The 13,099-nt window shown below is 33.4% G+C and overlaps 1 protein-coding gene across 4 annotated transcripts in view; it reads left to right on the forward strand.

Moving 5' to 3' along the window:
• The window catches only part of Dmxl1 (Dmx like 1), a 134,933-nt gene that overhangs the window by 107,274 nt on the left and 14,560 nt on the right, over nucleotides 1-13,099 (forward strand). For all 4 annotated transcript variants that reach the window (XM_010633900.3, XM_033761680.1, XM_033761681.1 and 1 more), the window contains 4 exons: nucleotides 308-394; nucleotides 3,710-3,831; nucleotides 4,271-4,412; nucleotides 7,748-7,808. In XM_010633900.3, coding sequence (XP_010632202.1) covers nucleotides 308-394; nucleotides 3,710-3,831; nucleotides 4,271-4,412; nucleotides 7,748-7,808 — 412 coding nt within the window. The remainder of the gene's footprint in view (nucleotides 1-307; nucleotides 395-3,709; nucleotides 3,832-4,270; nucleotides 4,413-7,747; nucleotides 7,809-13,099) is intronic.

Here is a 13,099-nt window from a genome sequence, read left to right on the forward strand (position 1 = left end):
TATGTAAATCTTCAATAATTAAAGTATATCGATCCTTTAAAATTAATTCAGTGTAGTTTGGAGATAACCAATTAATTAAGTCATGTATTCTATTAACTATCTTCATATTTTAAAAATCAAGTTTGAAAAAATTAAATTCCCCTAATTTTGTTTTGCAGATAATTACCACATATGCAGTTCCTTTAGATTTGAAATATATAAAAAACTCTTCTTAGAATAATTTAAGCAAGTACTACATAAGATTAGCATACATTACTTGTTCTGCTTCTAAGGTCTATCTTTTTGTGCTTTATTTTCTTCCATTTAGATAGAAGCAGATTTGGGATATCCTGGAGGTAAAGCAAGAATTATTCATAAGGAATCTGATATTATCACTGCCTTTGCTGTTAATAAAGTAAGTATATAAACATCTTTCTTTGATTTTTAGGTATTTGTATTTGAAGAATAACTTGTTTTATCATTATATTTATTGTCAGTGTTTCCCTAAGCTAATCCTTCAATTATAACCTGAGTTTTTATTTTATAAAATGATTATATTATTTGATAATGTGATTTTATTATTAAATAATTTGGGAAATATAACTAATAAAATACTACTACACAGAAGTAGCAAGTATTTCTATATGAAATAGCTTTAGAGTTTATGCAAGATATTATAGCAGTAACCCCCCAAAAAGTTTTTCTGTATTCCCACTGTATGTTGAGTATGATTCTTAATATTTGATAAAATTTAAGGTTATATTTGACTCAGAAGTTCTCCCTTTTTGACATGCTCCACCAGTAGGTGTCAGTTATTGCATTTTCTTAGCCTTCTATTTAACATCCTACTCAGAGATGTCTGTAACCACCAATAGCAAAGATAGCCTCATGGGCCAGGGATTTAGCTCTGGTACTGCGCCTGACTTACAAGTGCAGTGTCCTGAGTTTGATCCCCAGGAAAGGAAAGGGAAGGGGAGAAGGGAGCCTTAGGTATACTAATTCAAGGTTGACCGTTGTATTAGGAATTTCCCCCTTCTGTCTATCCTAATTGTCTTATTGCTTAGTTTCTAGTGACTTCTAGTCAGTCAATCTCTTGTATTCTTTACACTAATTTAAAAGATACATGTTATCCTTTTTCATGCACTCCTAAAGGATATTTAAGGAAGGTGTGTGCACATATATGTATGTGTTCCTCATTTTGCAGTAATTTTAAATGTCATTTAGATATATATCCTATAGCATTACGCTTTCGGAAATCTTTCTACCAGTAGTTTCTTTATCTCCCAATTGGTGATAAACCAATGACACATGTGCGCAGCAGGCCTTTTGTACTATTGGAAACTCTATAGATTTCTCTGTCATGGCCCTGTACTGTGCCTACCTCCTCTTTGATATCTCCTGGACAATGCCTTTGCTGTTCTGTCCTCATAATTCCCTGTATCGTTTGTCTCATTTCTCTCATAAACACCCTAGAACAATGACTAATTCTGTTTCAAGCAGGCAGATTTGGAATTGTCCCCTTAGCAAAGCAGTTTTCAGGTTGTAATTTCTATTTAAATACATAAGCACACATACACACACACACACACACACACCTTGTAGGATCTGCCTTCTCTAAAGAAAATATTATTTTAAGCCGGGCATGGTGGGCATGCCTGTAGTCCCAGTACTCAGGAGGCTGAGGCAGGGGGATCACTGTGAGTTCGAGACCAGACTGGGCTACATAGTGAGTTCCAGGTCAGTCTCAACTACACAGTGAGACCCTGTCTCAAAAAAAAAAAAAAAGAAAAAAGGAAATATTATTTTAAATATTCTATTCTAAAAAACCTAGCTTTTTTTTTCCTTTGGGGATACACACGCATTCACTTACACATGCACACGTGTGTACAGGTGTATATATATATCCATAATGGTTATCCATGTATATAAAATCTTCCATTAACTTGTATATTTGTCTAATTACTTCTCCAGATTTGATATTACAGTTTTTCATTCTTGTTAAATTTATTACTAAGAAATACCTTTTACTTTAAATTTCATTTTATAAAAATATTACTGAGATTGAACATTTTCTTATGTGTTTACTTGATTGCTGTCTGTATCAAGAACTGGAAAGAGTCTGAGATTTTACTTTCCATTAATGCTAACAAGTTAACTTTCACAGTTTATGGGCTGCTCTTTGAAGACTCAAGAATCCTGGATCATAGATAAAGCACAGTTTATTTCTAACAGCAAGAACAGTAGTCAGAATATCAGCATTTTATACTGGTTGCCTGAACTACACTTTGCCCAGAGGGACAGAAAGAGGGCCAGAGGCCAGGGATTTAGCTCAGTGGTGCCACACCTGCCTCGCAAGTGCAAGGTCCTGAGTTTGATCCCCTGTACCACAAAGAGAAAAGAGACAGATGGTACCTGTACCTGCAGTGGGTTGTGTTACAGGAGAGGACTGTTGAGTTTAGATGAGACCTAGGTTTTTTCTAATAGACAATAAGCGTAACTGCCCTTTGCTCTAAACAGAGATACTGTAGCTGTATAATTATCCTAAGAATGATACTGCACAACAAAGGACAGTATGTGGCTCACAAGACATGCAGACTTGGACAGAGCCATGAAGAATTGTTTCCCAACATCTGTTTATGCTCCTTTTCCAGAGTTTCAGTTTTTCATATTAATTGGTATTGATTCTTTCCATCATAATAATCCTGTTTTCTTTTTGCTGTCAGTGTCTTCTGATTTCTGTTTGAGATGTGCTTTTATTTGTGCCATAGATCAAACCTTTGGTCTTGGCATGGTACGCAAGCACTTTACCATACTGTGTTCCATTCCTGGCCTAAGATACACCATATTAACTCATAGATCCTTAAAATTTTATGTAATTTAATCTGACCAGTTTTCATTTATGATTGCTTCTGGCATATTTCTCCAACTATTTTTCTGCCCTTTTCTCTGTGACCCTTTTCTACTTCTATTTTTTCTTGCCTAAGATTAAAAGGCTTAGAAGCAAATACTATTGGACTGGGGATTTAGCTCAGTGGTTCCAGAGCCTGGCCTGCAAGCACAAGAACCTGCGTTCGATCCCCAGTACCAAAAAAAAAAAGAAAAGAAAAGAAAAGAAAGAAAGAAAGAAAAAGAAAAAAGAGGAAGAAGAAACAACTATTTTTTTATTAGAATGATGAACTGATATGTCTTTAGAGTTTATCATCTCCTTTGCCTTTCTGTAGTATTCAGAGCTTCTATCTTCTTCAGATTCTTCTTCTAAAAGTTTTTTTTTTTTTTTTAAGATTGGGTTTTATTATGCTAACCAGGCTGATCTTGAACTCCTCCTGGCCTTAAGAAGTCCTACCACATCATCTTCCAGAGTTGTTGAGACTACAGGTGCACACCAGAGTGCCCATCCTCTCTACATTTTTGAATTGTGAAAACCTTAGAGAGATGATAGCATTCTAGTAGACTAAATAAACAGTTTGGAAGGAGAAAAAAATGATGCATATATTGCTACTTATAGTTGACTTTCAATTAGATGTACTAAATTCTTAGATCATGAACATCTCCAAGTTTAACAATATTATTTCACTTAAAATTTACGTGATAAAATTAGTTTAAAATGTAAATTTGTAAGAATGCTATCATTCTGCATTTTTGTTATTTCTAGAGATTATTTTCAGAAGTAACCCATATATATACCCATTGTGCCTCTTTATTTCAAATTGTCATAATATTTCTTTTTCAGGCAAATAGAAATTGCATAGCAATTGCTTCCAGCCATGATGTTCAAGAACTGGATGTTTCCGGAATTCTGGATACACAGATTTATACTTGGGTGGATGATGATGTAGAATTGGAAACCAAAGGGTACCTTTATACTTTGTTTTTATTCAGTAATGTAATATGAGTGATTATATCCAATAAACTTTAACTTTTAAATTTTCTTTAAAGGTATACTCCTAACTTGTAAATAGAATAGAAGCTGATATGCTAAAGAGTAAATAAGGGATAGAAGGAGCTTTAAAAAAAAAATTAGATGGGCTGGGGATTTAGCTCAGTGGTTCCAGTGGCTGCTTCGCAAGCCCAAGGACCCAAGTTCGATCCCCAGTACCAAAAAAAAAAAAGTGAAATTAGAGAAGAGATTAAGTAAAGATGAAAATTGAATGTGAAAGTCATAGTGAGTTAGGAGTGGGAGCTGAAGAAAATTAATTTTAAAGGGAAACATAAATTCAGATTTTAAATCTTTTCAAGAGTTAAAAAAGAAAGAACTAATGGATTATTTCAACTCTGGTTGACTCCTTTGTAGATCAGAAGATTTCTTGGTTATACATGCTCGTGACGATCTAACAGCTGTTCAAGGTACAACCCCATATACGCACAGCAACCCTGGCACTCCAATCAACATGCCATGGCTTGGTAGTACACAGACTGGCAGAGGAGCATCTGTGGTATGTAAAGTTGGAGATAATCAGGTATAACTGTCCTGTTTTTCCCTTTAGGTAAATGGTTAAAGGATGATTGAAAGCTTTTTAAATTCCTACAGTGTTAGTAAATCTTGTTATAGAATTGTAAATTTTTAATTTTTATAATAAAGAATAATTTTTTTTAAAAAAATATGCTTTGTTTTAAACCAAAGGATAATATTGTGGTGGTTTTTTTTTTTTTCCTGGTACTGGGAATTGAACTCAGGACCTTGTGCTTGCCAGGCAGGCACAGCACCACTGTGCTACATTCCTGGTCCCTTTTGTTTTGGGGTTTTTTTGTTTTGTTTTGCAAGTGCAAGGTCCCAAGTGCAATTCCCAGTACCAAAAAAAAAAAAAAAGATGAAATGAATTATCTCTGTAGTAATGTAGGATCTATTTCCCTAAGAGGTGATCCATATCTAGATCTCTAGTATTTTAATTTATTGATACTTAGAATATAAGAATTGATATATAGGATTAAGGAACCCCACATTCTGTCAGTGGCTTTCTAGGTGACAGTGACTTTTTGTTTTATTTTTAAATTTTGTAAGTCCTAAAGTTTTTTGGGTTTTTTTGTTTTGTTTTTTGCCAACAAAAAATGTTCTGTCATCAGTATAGGTAATTGTTCAAGTAAAGGCTTAATACCTTTTCTGTTTGATGATACTTGGTGCAGTTCTTTTGTTTGTTTGTTTAGTACCAGGATCGAACTCACAACCTTCCACTTGCAAGGCAAGTGCGATGCCACTGAGTTAAATCCTTGGCCCCAGTGCAGTTCTTTTATAACCATTACGAGCCTGTAAATAATTTTCTATTACAGTTACTTTGTAGTCTTTCTTACTCATTCTTCAGGTTAGGCTAGAGATGCAAAAAGGTTAAGTGACTCGGGACGCTGTATTGAATTTGTGACAGAGCTTGTTTTTGTCTTAATTTGCTTTTATTAAAATATGTTGCAGTACATGATATTTACATTCATTTAGAAAATAGGTACATGTACTTAACATATCTTGATTCTTTTTATTCCTCCCTCTCCACTTTCCTTTCTCTGTCTCTAGATCCCCTTTCCCTATTTTTATTAATATTGTCAATTTTTTATTTGTGACATATAATGATTACATTCACGTGCATAGGTGGTATATGTGTATGTTACATCATTAATCTTTTTTACATCCCTCACAACCCTTGTCATTTTGGTCCCCTTCCTATTTGCAAAAGATATATTGTACTGTTTCCTTTTATCAGTCTTTTATTTTGCTCTTTATTTGTACTTTGGATTACTTAACTTAGAAGCCGTGTGATATTTTCAAGGTGTAATCATTTTCCTACAAATGTCTCAAATTTATCCTTCTTTATAGCCAAATAGTATTCCATTGTATATAGATAGCACATTTTCTTTATCCATTCATTGGTTGATGGACATATGGATTTCTCCCAAGATCTAGCTATTATGAATTGTTGTGCTATATACATTGGTATGCACATATCACAATAATATGATGCCTGCTAGGTATCTTTAAAGATATCTGGAAGGGAAATAGCTGGGTTAAATGGAATTTCTACTTTTAGCTTTTTGAAAGATTTCCATACAATTCCATAAGGATTGTACTACTTTACAAAAGGAACTCTTCTACACTGTTGGTGAGAGTATAAACTAGAGCTTGTTTAAAACCCTTTAGTCCTCTTGCTTCAATGACTTCAAGTGGCAATATTTGCAGGATTAAATTGAATTTGAAAAGCAACTTAATAATTATTCAAGTTGAAATGATGTGGTAAATATCATTTTTTCAGTTAACAGATATTTTCAAGTTTGTGAAATTTACAGATACTGTAATATTTTAAAGAAAATTTTAATGAGAAAATACTAAATATGTAGGTAGAATTAAGTCCTTTGTGTTAACTCCAGCCTCAGAGAATTTCTTCCTGTAACATATTTCTTTTGTTTTTGCTTATGTCTGTTCTATGCAGAGCAGTGCATGTTTCTGAAGCATTTAGATTATCATTCTTCCTTAAAAATTTCAGACTTCCCAACACAACTTTAAAAAAATATAGCATTTAAGGCCCTGTAAGATTTATCCCCTGCCTGCTACTTGGGGTTGAATTTTCTTCCTGTCTAAATCTTAAAAGGATACCTTTTTAGTTAGGATCATTGCAATTTGTGAATCGAAGTATTGTGATTGCTCTATTCCTCTGTCAAGAACAAGATACCAATAGAATAAAGTTGCTCTTTTATGCAAATGTTCTAAAATAATTAATGGTTTGTAATGTGATATTCTACATATCCTTTTAGAAAAATTTTAACTGGCATTTGTGTATTTTTTGAAACTCATGATTTTTCTTTGCTAGTCAAAAATTTGATAAAGAACAGGAACCTTTTGGGCAGACCTTTAAAAATACGAGATTTAAATGTGAGAATTTTAAAAAAATACCAGGTTTTCATTTTTTCCTAGAGATTTGATAAAATATTTTCTTAATTTTACCATTTATTGAATGTTGAATGCTAGTACAAAAAAGTGTATTTGTTGTGACCACTTTCTGCTGTTCAAGAGTGTAACGAAAAATCAGTATGTGTCTTTGAGTTTGTCTGTTCCTTGCCCTGTTCTCCTGGCTGCCTCTTTGCTTCTACCAGTTCTTCACTTTCTCTGGTTCAGGCTAATTGAGCAATTCAGAATACAAAAGAACAATAGTAGAAACCTACCTGACACTGATGCCACAAACTTAGAATAACATATAAGTATAGTTATGGTGTTGGATAAATAGGAAATATTGTATACATTTAAAATTTCCTATTTTGTGTATTTATTTTACTCAGGTTGGTCAAAGCATGATTTAAAAATGAGTAAATAGTCTCAAACTATCAATTTAAAACTTCTTTAATTTTTTGTTTACTTTTTTTATTTTTATCCATCTTCTAAGTAAACCTCATACCATTTGTGCTGATTCCAAAAAATTTAATATGATCAGAAAACCATTGGCAAAAAAAGAGGCAAGACTAAATTCTTGAGGAGAATTTGGTCTTAGATCATAGACAGTATTACGGAAAATATGTAAATAGCAGAGCTATGCAGTTAAGTTCTGTTAACATGTTGAATGTGCTTATTAGCCAAAATGGTAGTTATGAAGTCATGTAAAAATAAATTAATGTAATTTAAATTTCATGTCACTGTTTTTGGTGGTGCTGGGGATTGAACCTGGGGCTGCATATATGCTAAGCAAGCACTCTACAACTGACCTGTGCATGTATATTTTATGCTCCTCAGCCTTACAATATAAGTTTTTACTCCTGCTTTTCATTGTAACTATAAAATAATTTTTCTTTTTACCAGATGATTAAGAAAACTATTAGTAATGTCAGAAGAATGACTTCTCATCCAACTCTTCCTTACTGTAAGTTGTCAGTAATTAACAGTTATTCTTTCTTACTTTTTTCTTAATTTTGGTACTTTTTATTTTAAAGAATTTATGGGAAACGTTTAGTTTCAATTGAAGGGCTACATTTATTCTACCTTTTTTTTTTTTTTTACAGAAAATGTTTGCTAGTAAATAATACTTCATTTCAAAAATTGTATGAAAATAGAAAAAGAAATTTCCTTTCCTAGGGCAAGCTAACTTAATGCAGCAAACTTTTGGCATTTTGCCCACATATTTCTAACATAGTATGATTTATTTTTAATATTTCTGAATTCCTTAGACCAGTGATAATGCACCTTTTAGAATTTTTTATGACATAGCCCCCTGTGACACGTGTGCCGTAGATTCACCACTACTGCTTTAGACAGTGATAAATTGTAAGTGATAATTATTGTTTTAATAATAGGATCATTGACACTTTTTATTACATAGACCTTGGTCATTTACTGCTTAATTATAACTCCCCCACCCCTCTGTACCAAGGATCAAACTCAGAACCTTGCGCTTGCCAGGCAGTGAACTACATCCCCTGCCCGTTAATCATTTTCTATTTAATTAATTTTTGTCAGTTTGTCTTCATGTCAGACATACTAATAGCAAGGACAGAAAATGGTGATTAGTAAATTCTTATATTGACTGCAAGATATGTTTTTTTACTAATTCTTTCTAAGATTCTCAAAAATTTCTCTTCATTTACCTAGAACTTAAATAATAGGGAACTTATTGGAGATACTGGTTAAATGGTAGGTAGGTTCACCCCTTAGTATGTAAACATTCCAAATTTTTAAAATTACTGTTTTTATATCATGCCCTTCTTCAAATTGTCCTACCACACAGTAACAAGAATAGGACATATTAAATAGGAGATATTTGTGTCCCTTCAACTTAATAACCATAAAAAATTTTACCACCTTTTCTCATGAGAGAAATGCTAATAAAATACAGTTGATAAAAAATCAGTGTTCTGTTTAATTGCCCTAAGTGCCGTAATAAGCATCTTTTATCAAGACTATATACTTTGTCCACAGAAAGGCTCAAGAAACCATTTTTTAAATGAAAAACACTAGAGATATAAAAGACTAGTCTTTTTTCTATATATTAAATGTATTTAATATTAGAGGTATGAATTTTTATGTGTAAGTTTAATATGAAGAAATTTTAAAAAGCCTATACAGTAAGGATTTCAAGTGGATTTTATTTATAAAGTTTAAGTAATATTTTCATAGCAAGAATTATTTGGCATTGCCTTACACTTTTTTTTTTTTTTTTTTTGAGACAGAGTCTCACCATGTAGTTGAGACTGACCTAGAACTCACTATGTAGCCCAGGCTGGTCTCGAACTCAGCAATCCTCCTGCCTCAGCCTCCCAAGTGCTGGGATTACAGGCATGTGCCACCACACCTGGCTCAAACTATTTTATTCTTTGTTGTAGGGTTTGTAGGTTTCCTAAAATATTGAAGGGACATTATTTTATCTAGCCTCATAGTATGTATCATAACAACTGAATAGTTGGCAGTGTATATTATCTACTGCAAATCCATAAATTTAAATAAAACCCCAGCTTCAAAGGCTACTATTTTTGTACTAATTTTCAGAGATTTTGGGTAACACTAAATTAATTACTGTCTTAATATTTACTTTCTGTGTTTAGAGAACTACCATAACTGGCAAATAAAGAGAATTGAAAAATTAAAAACTAATCACTGGAATTTGTTTTTCAAAAATATATTTTCTTGTCATGAGTAAGTCCTATAATTAATAATTTAGTTTAATAATAAGTGTACTTTATGTAATGAAAATGTTACAAGATAGGAATTATTATTATTATTATTATTTTTTTTTTTTTAGACAGGGTCTCACTGTGTAGTTGAGACTGACCTGGAATTCACTATGGAGCCCAGGCTGGTCTCGAACTCACAGTGATCCTCCTGCCTCAGCCCCCAATGCTGAAATTACAGGCATGTGCCACCACACCCAGCTACAAGATAGGATTTTTAAAACATCTTACTCTGAAGTTTAGATACTTCAAATAGCTGTTTTCCCCCGTAGAGTTCGTCTTTTAACAATGAGTTGCTGTATAAGCAACTTTTTTTTCCCTGCTAGGAATCAAACCCAGAGCCTTGTGTGTGCTAGAAGTATACTGAGGCCAGTAAAGTACACTCCCAGCCCTAAACCACTTTTTAACTTCTCCAAAGAACTATTTAGAGATTAGACTAGTGTACTTTTAATTTCCTGGATAGAAAAATACTGTGTTTCTCTAATCTTCAGAAACATTTCTTATATCAAGTATGTGATTTTTTTACCTTAAGCAATTATCCAACTGTATGACATCAGTTAGGTGTCCTATAATTCAGTTCAGTTAATGATGCTGTGTACCTGGAGTCACAGATCACACAGGTTAAGGATTCACTCCTAGAAAACTGCCATCTGCTTCAGATGCTAATCACAAGTAGTGGGGTTTCACCTGTACTTTTTTTTTTTTTTTTTTTTTTGTGCCAAGGATTTAACTTAGGACCTTGCACTTCCCATGCAGGCCTGGCACCACTGAGCTACATCCCCACTCTCACCTGTATTCTTGACTGACTATAAATCAGGATTCCTATGACCTGTTCTCCAGGTTTGATTTGGGAAAACACTTTACTTGAATTTACCATTATATAAGAGGATACTATAAAGAAAATACATGAAGAGGTATAGAGTGGATTCCAGAAGAGTCCTGAGTTCAGGAACTTCTGTTTTATTACTCTCCTGCCAGGTTGATGATTGTTCAGAAATTTTTGCAGAGCTTATCTCCATATAAAGACCACCATCTATCACTTTACAGGCATCTCTTTCTTACCAAAGATATGAAGACAGATTTGTTTGAAGCCTAAGTCTAGTCTCATTGAACTTTGGCTGATTATGTACATAAGTGCAGCAAGAATAGTGATTGATCATACAGGCTTTTTAAGAGTCTACTTTTCTGGAAGACTAAAAAACAATTTCTAATTAGATTTTTGAAAATCTTTAGAGACTATGAAGCAAATCAAGACTTGTCCCCAGACTGCCTGCAGCCCTATAGGTTTGAATGAGCCATTGTCTTCTCAGGGTCCCCAGGTATGATGAAGCTACTACCTGGAAGGGAACTATGTACATATGGTAGTAGCTCAGTGTTTTGTGTTTTAAGTTGTGTTCTGGCTTTAAGAAATCAACCTGAGTTCATTAAAACTGTTTAGTCACATCTGATTCTCTCCATTCTCAAATACGATATTCCAATCAAAGCCTTAATAATATATCCAGTGTTTCCAAGTATGTCCTGTTAAAAGGAGGGAGCAGATTTTTTTCTCTATCTGCATTTTTTGTTAGTGTATGTTTATTATACATAATGAATATGTTCATCTTGAGTTGGTACATGTACATCTCACATCTTCATTCTTTTTACTTGCCTTTCTCTTCTTCTCCTCTCCTTCCATCCCAATCCCCTTTCCATCTCCATTCTGTTTCCTATCATCTCTCTTTAATTTGCTCTTTAAATAATTTAGATTTTGGGTTTCTCAGGAGAGAAACCTGCATCTGATTTATTTCACCTAGCATTATGCTCTCAAGGTGCATTCATTTCCCTACAAATGACTCATCCTTATCCTTATTTATGGCTAAATAGTACTCCATTGTGTACATATACCACATTTTTTAAATCCATTTATCTGTTGATGAACATATAGGCTACTTCCAACATTTAGCTTTTGTGAGTTGTGCTGCTATAAACATGGATGTGTAGGTATCACTGTAGTAGGATGTTTTTAACCTTTTTAGGAAGATGCCCAGAAAAGACATAGCTGGGTTGAATGAAATTTCTAGTTTTAGTTTTCTGAGAAATTTCCACAATTTCCATAGAGATTGTACTAATTTTCATTCCCATCAGCACTAAGGGATAAAATAAAAGAGACCAGAAAAAGTTGATTGTCTCTTGTTGCTTGCTGCTTTTGCTGCCTTCTGCCTGCCCTGAACTATTTCTCCTTTGCAGTGCCTCTCTACCATGCCATCCTATGGTTGAGCCAGTTGACTATAGACTAATACCTCTACAAACTGTGAGGCAAAATAAACCTTTCCTCCTGTGACTTTGGGTGTTGAGTAATTTGTCTCAGCCAGGAGAAAAGTAAATAAGACACTTATTGAGGATATTTGTTTCTGTGTTTGATAAGAAGATTGGCCTATAGTTTTGTTGTTATTGTAGTTGTTTTAAGGGTGTTGTTGTTGTTGTTGTTGTTGTTGTTAAGTCTGTGTCTGGTTTTGGTCTCTGGGTAATGCTTTTAGGAATGATTTTTAGCAGCACTCTTTTGCCTTTCAATTTCATTGAACAATTTTCAAAATAATGATACTAAATTTTTCCCAGAAGTTCTGGTAGAATTCTTCATGAACCCATTGCGTTCTAGGTTTTTCTTTGTTGATAGAGGTATTACTGCCTCTTATTCATTACCTATTGTTGGTTTATTCAGAATTTTTATATATTCTTGGTTCAATTTTGGTAATTCATATGTATTTTTAAAATCTCTATGTTTCTAGATTCTCCAGTTTATTAGAACATAAGTTTTACAAGTGGTTTCTCAGAATTGTATTTTCATTTTTAATTATATTGAAATGGGTGTGTTTCTTTTTTTATTTTTTGATAAATTTAGCTAAAGTTTATTAGTATTGTTTATCCTTTCAAATAACCAACTCTTTGATTTACTGGTATTTTGTACTTCTTAGTCCCAATTTCATTAACTTCCACTCTGATCTTTGTAATTTCTATGTATTAATTTCAGATTTGGATTGCTCTTGTTTTTCTAGGCCCTTGACATTCATCATTATCTATTTGGGACTGTTCAATTCTTTTAATGTTTGCATTCATAGGTCCTGGGTTTATATTGTGTATAAATAAAATTAGCTGGAATATGAGATGGAGAACGCACTATTCTGTCTTTCCAAAACTTTATCACTGCAACACCCAGTGTAGTTTGTATCAGACTCAGTCCATCTTACAGACATAGTCTAGAACAAAAATGCTTCAAGTTGGAGAACTCAGGATACAAGTTGCAAAGCAGAACAAAGAGGGAACTGTGTAAGATATCCTCCATGACAGTATGTGCAGCATGAACCAGTGAGCAGGAAGAACTCAACAGGGCATCTGTGCCTGGTTTACTCATTACTCCTAGGGGTTATCATAGGGATAACCTCTTCACTTCTTTCTTCTGACACTAGAACTGTTAAAAGATAAACTTAGGTACATTCAACTGTTAATATTTATT

The sequence above is a fragment of the Fukomys damarensis genome, unplaced genomic scaffold (assembly GCF_012274545.1).
Source record: "Fukomys damarensis isolate Sample0158 unplaced genomic scaffold, DMR_v1.0_HiC HiC_scaffold_9, whole genome shotgun sequence".
Taxonomy (NCBI): domain Eukaryota; kingdom Metazoa; phylum Chordata; class Mammalia; order Rodentia; family Bathyergidae; genus Fukomys; species Fukomys damarensis.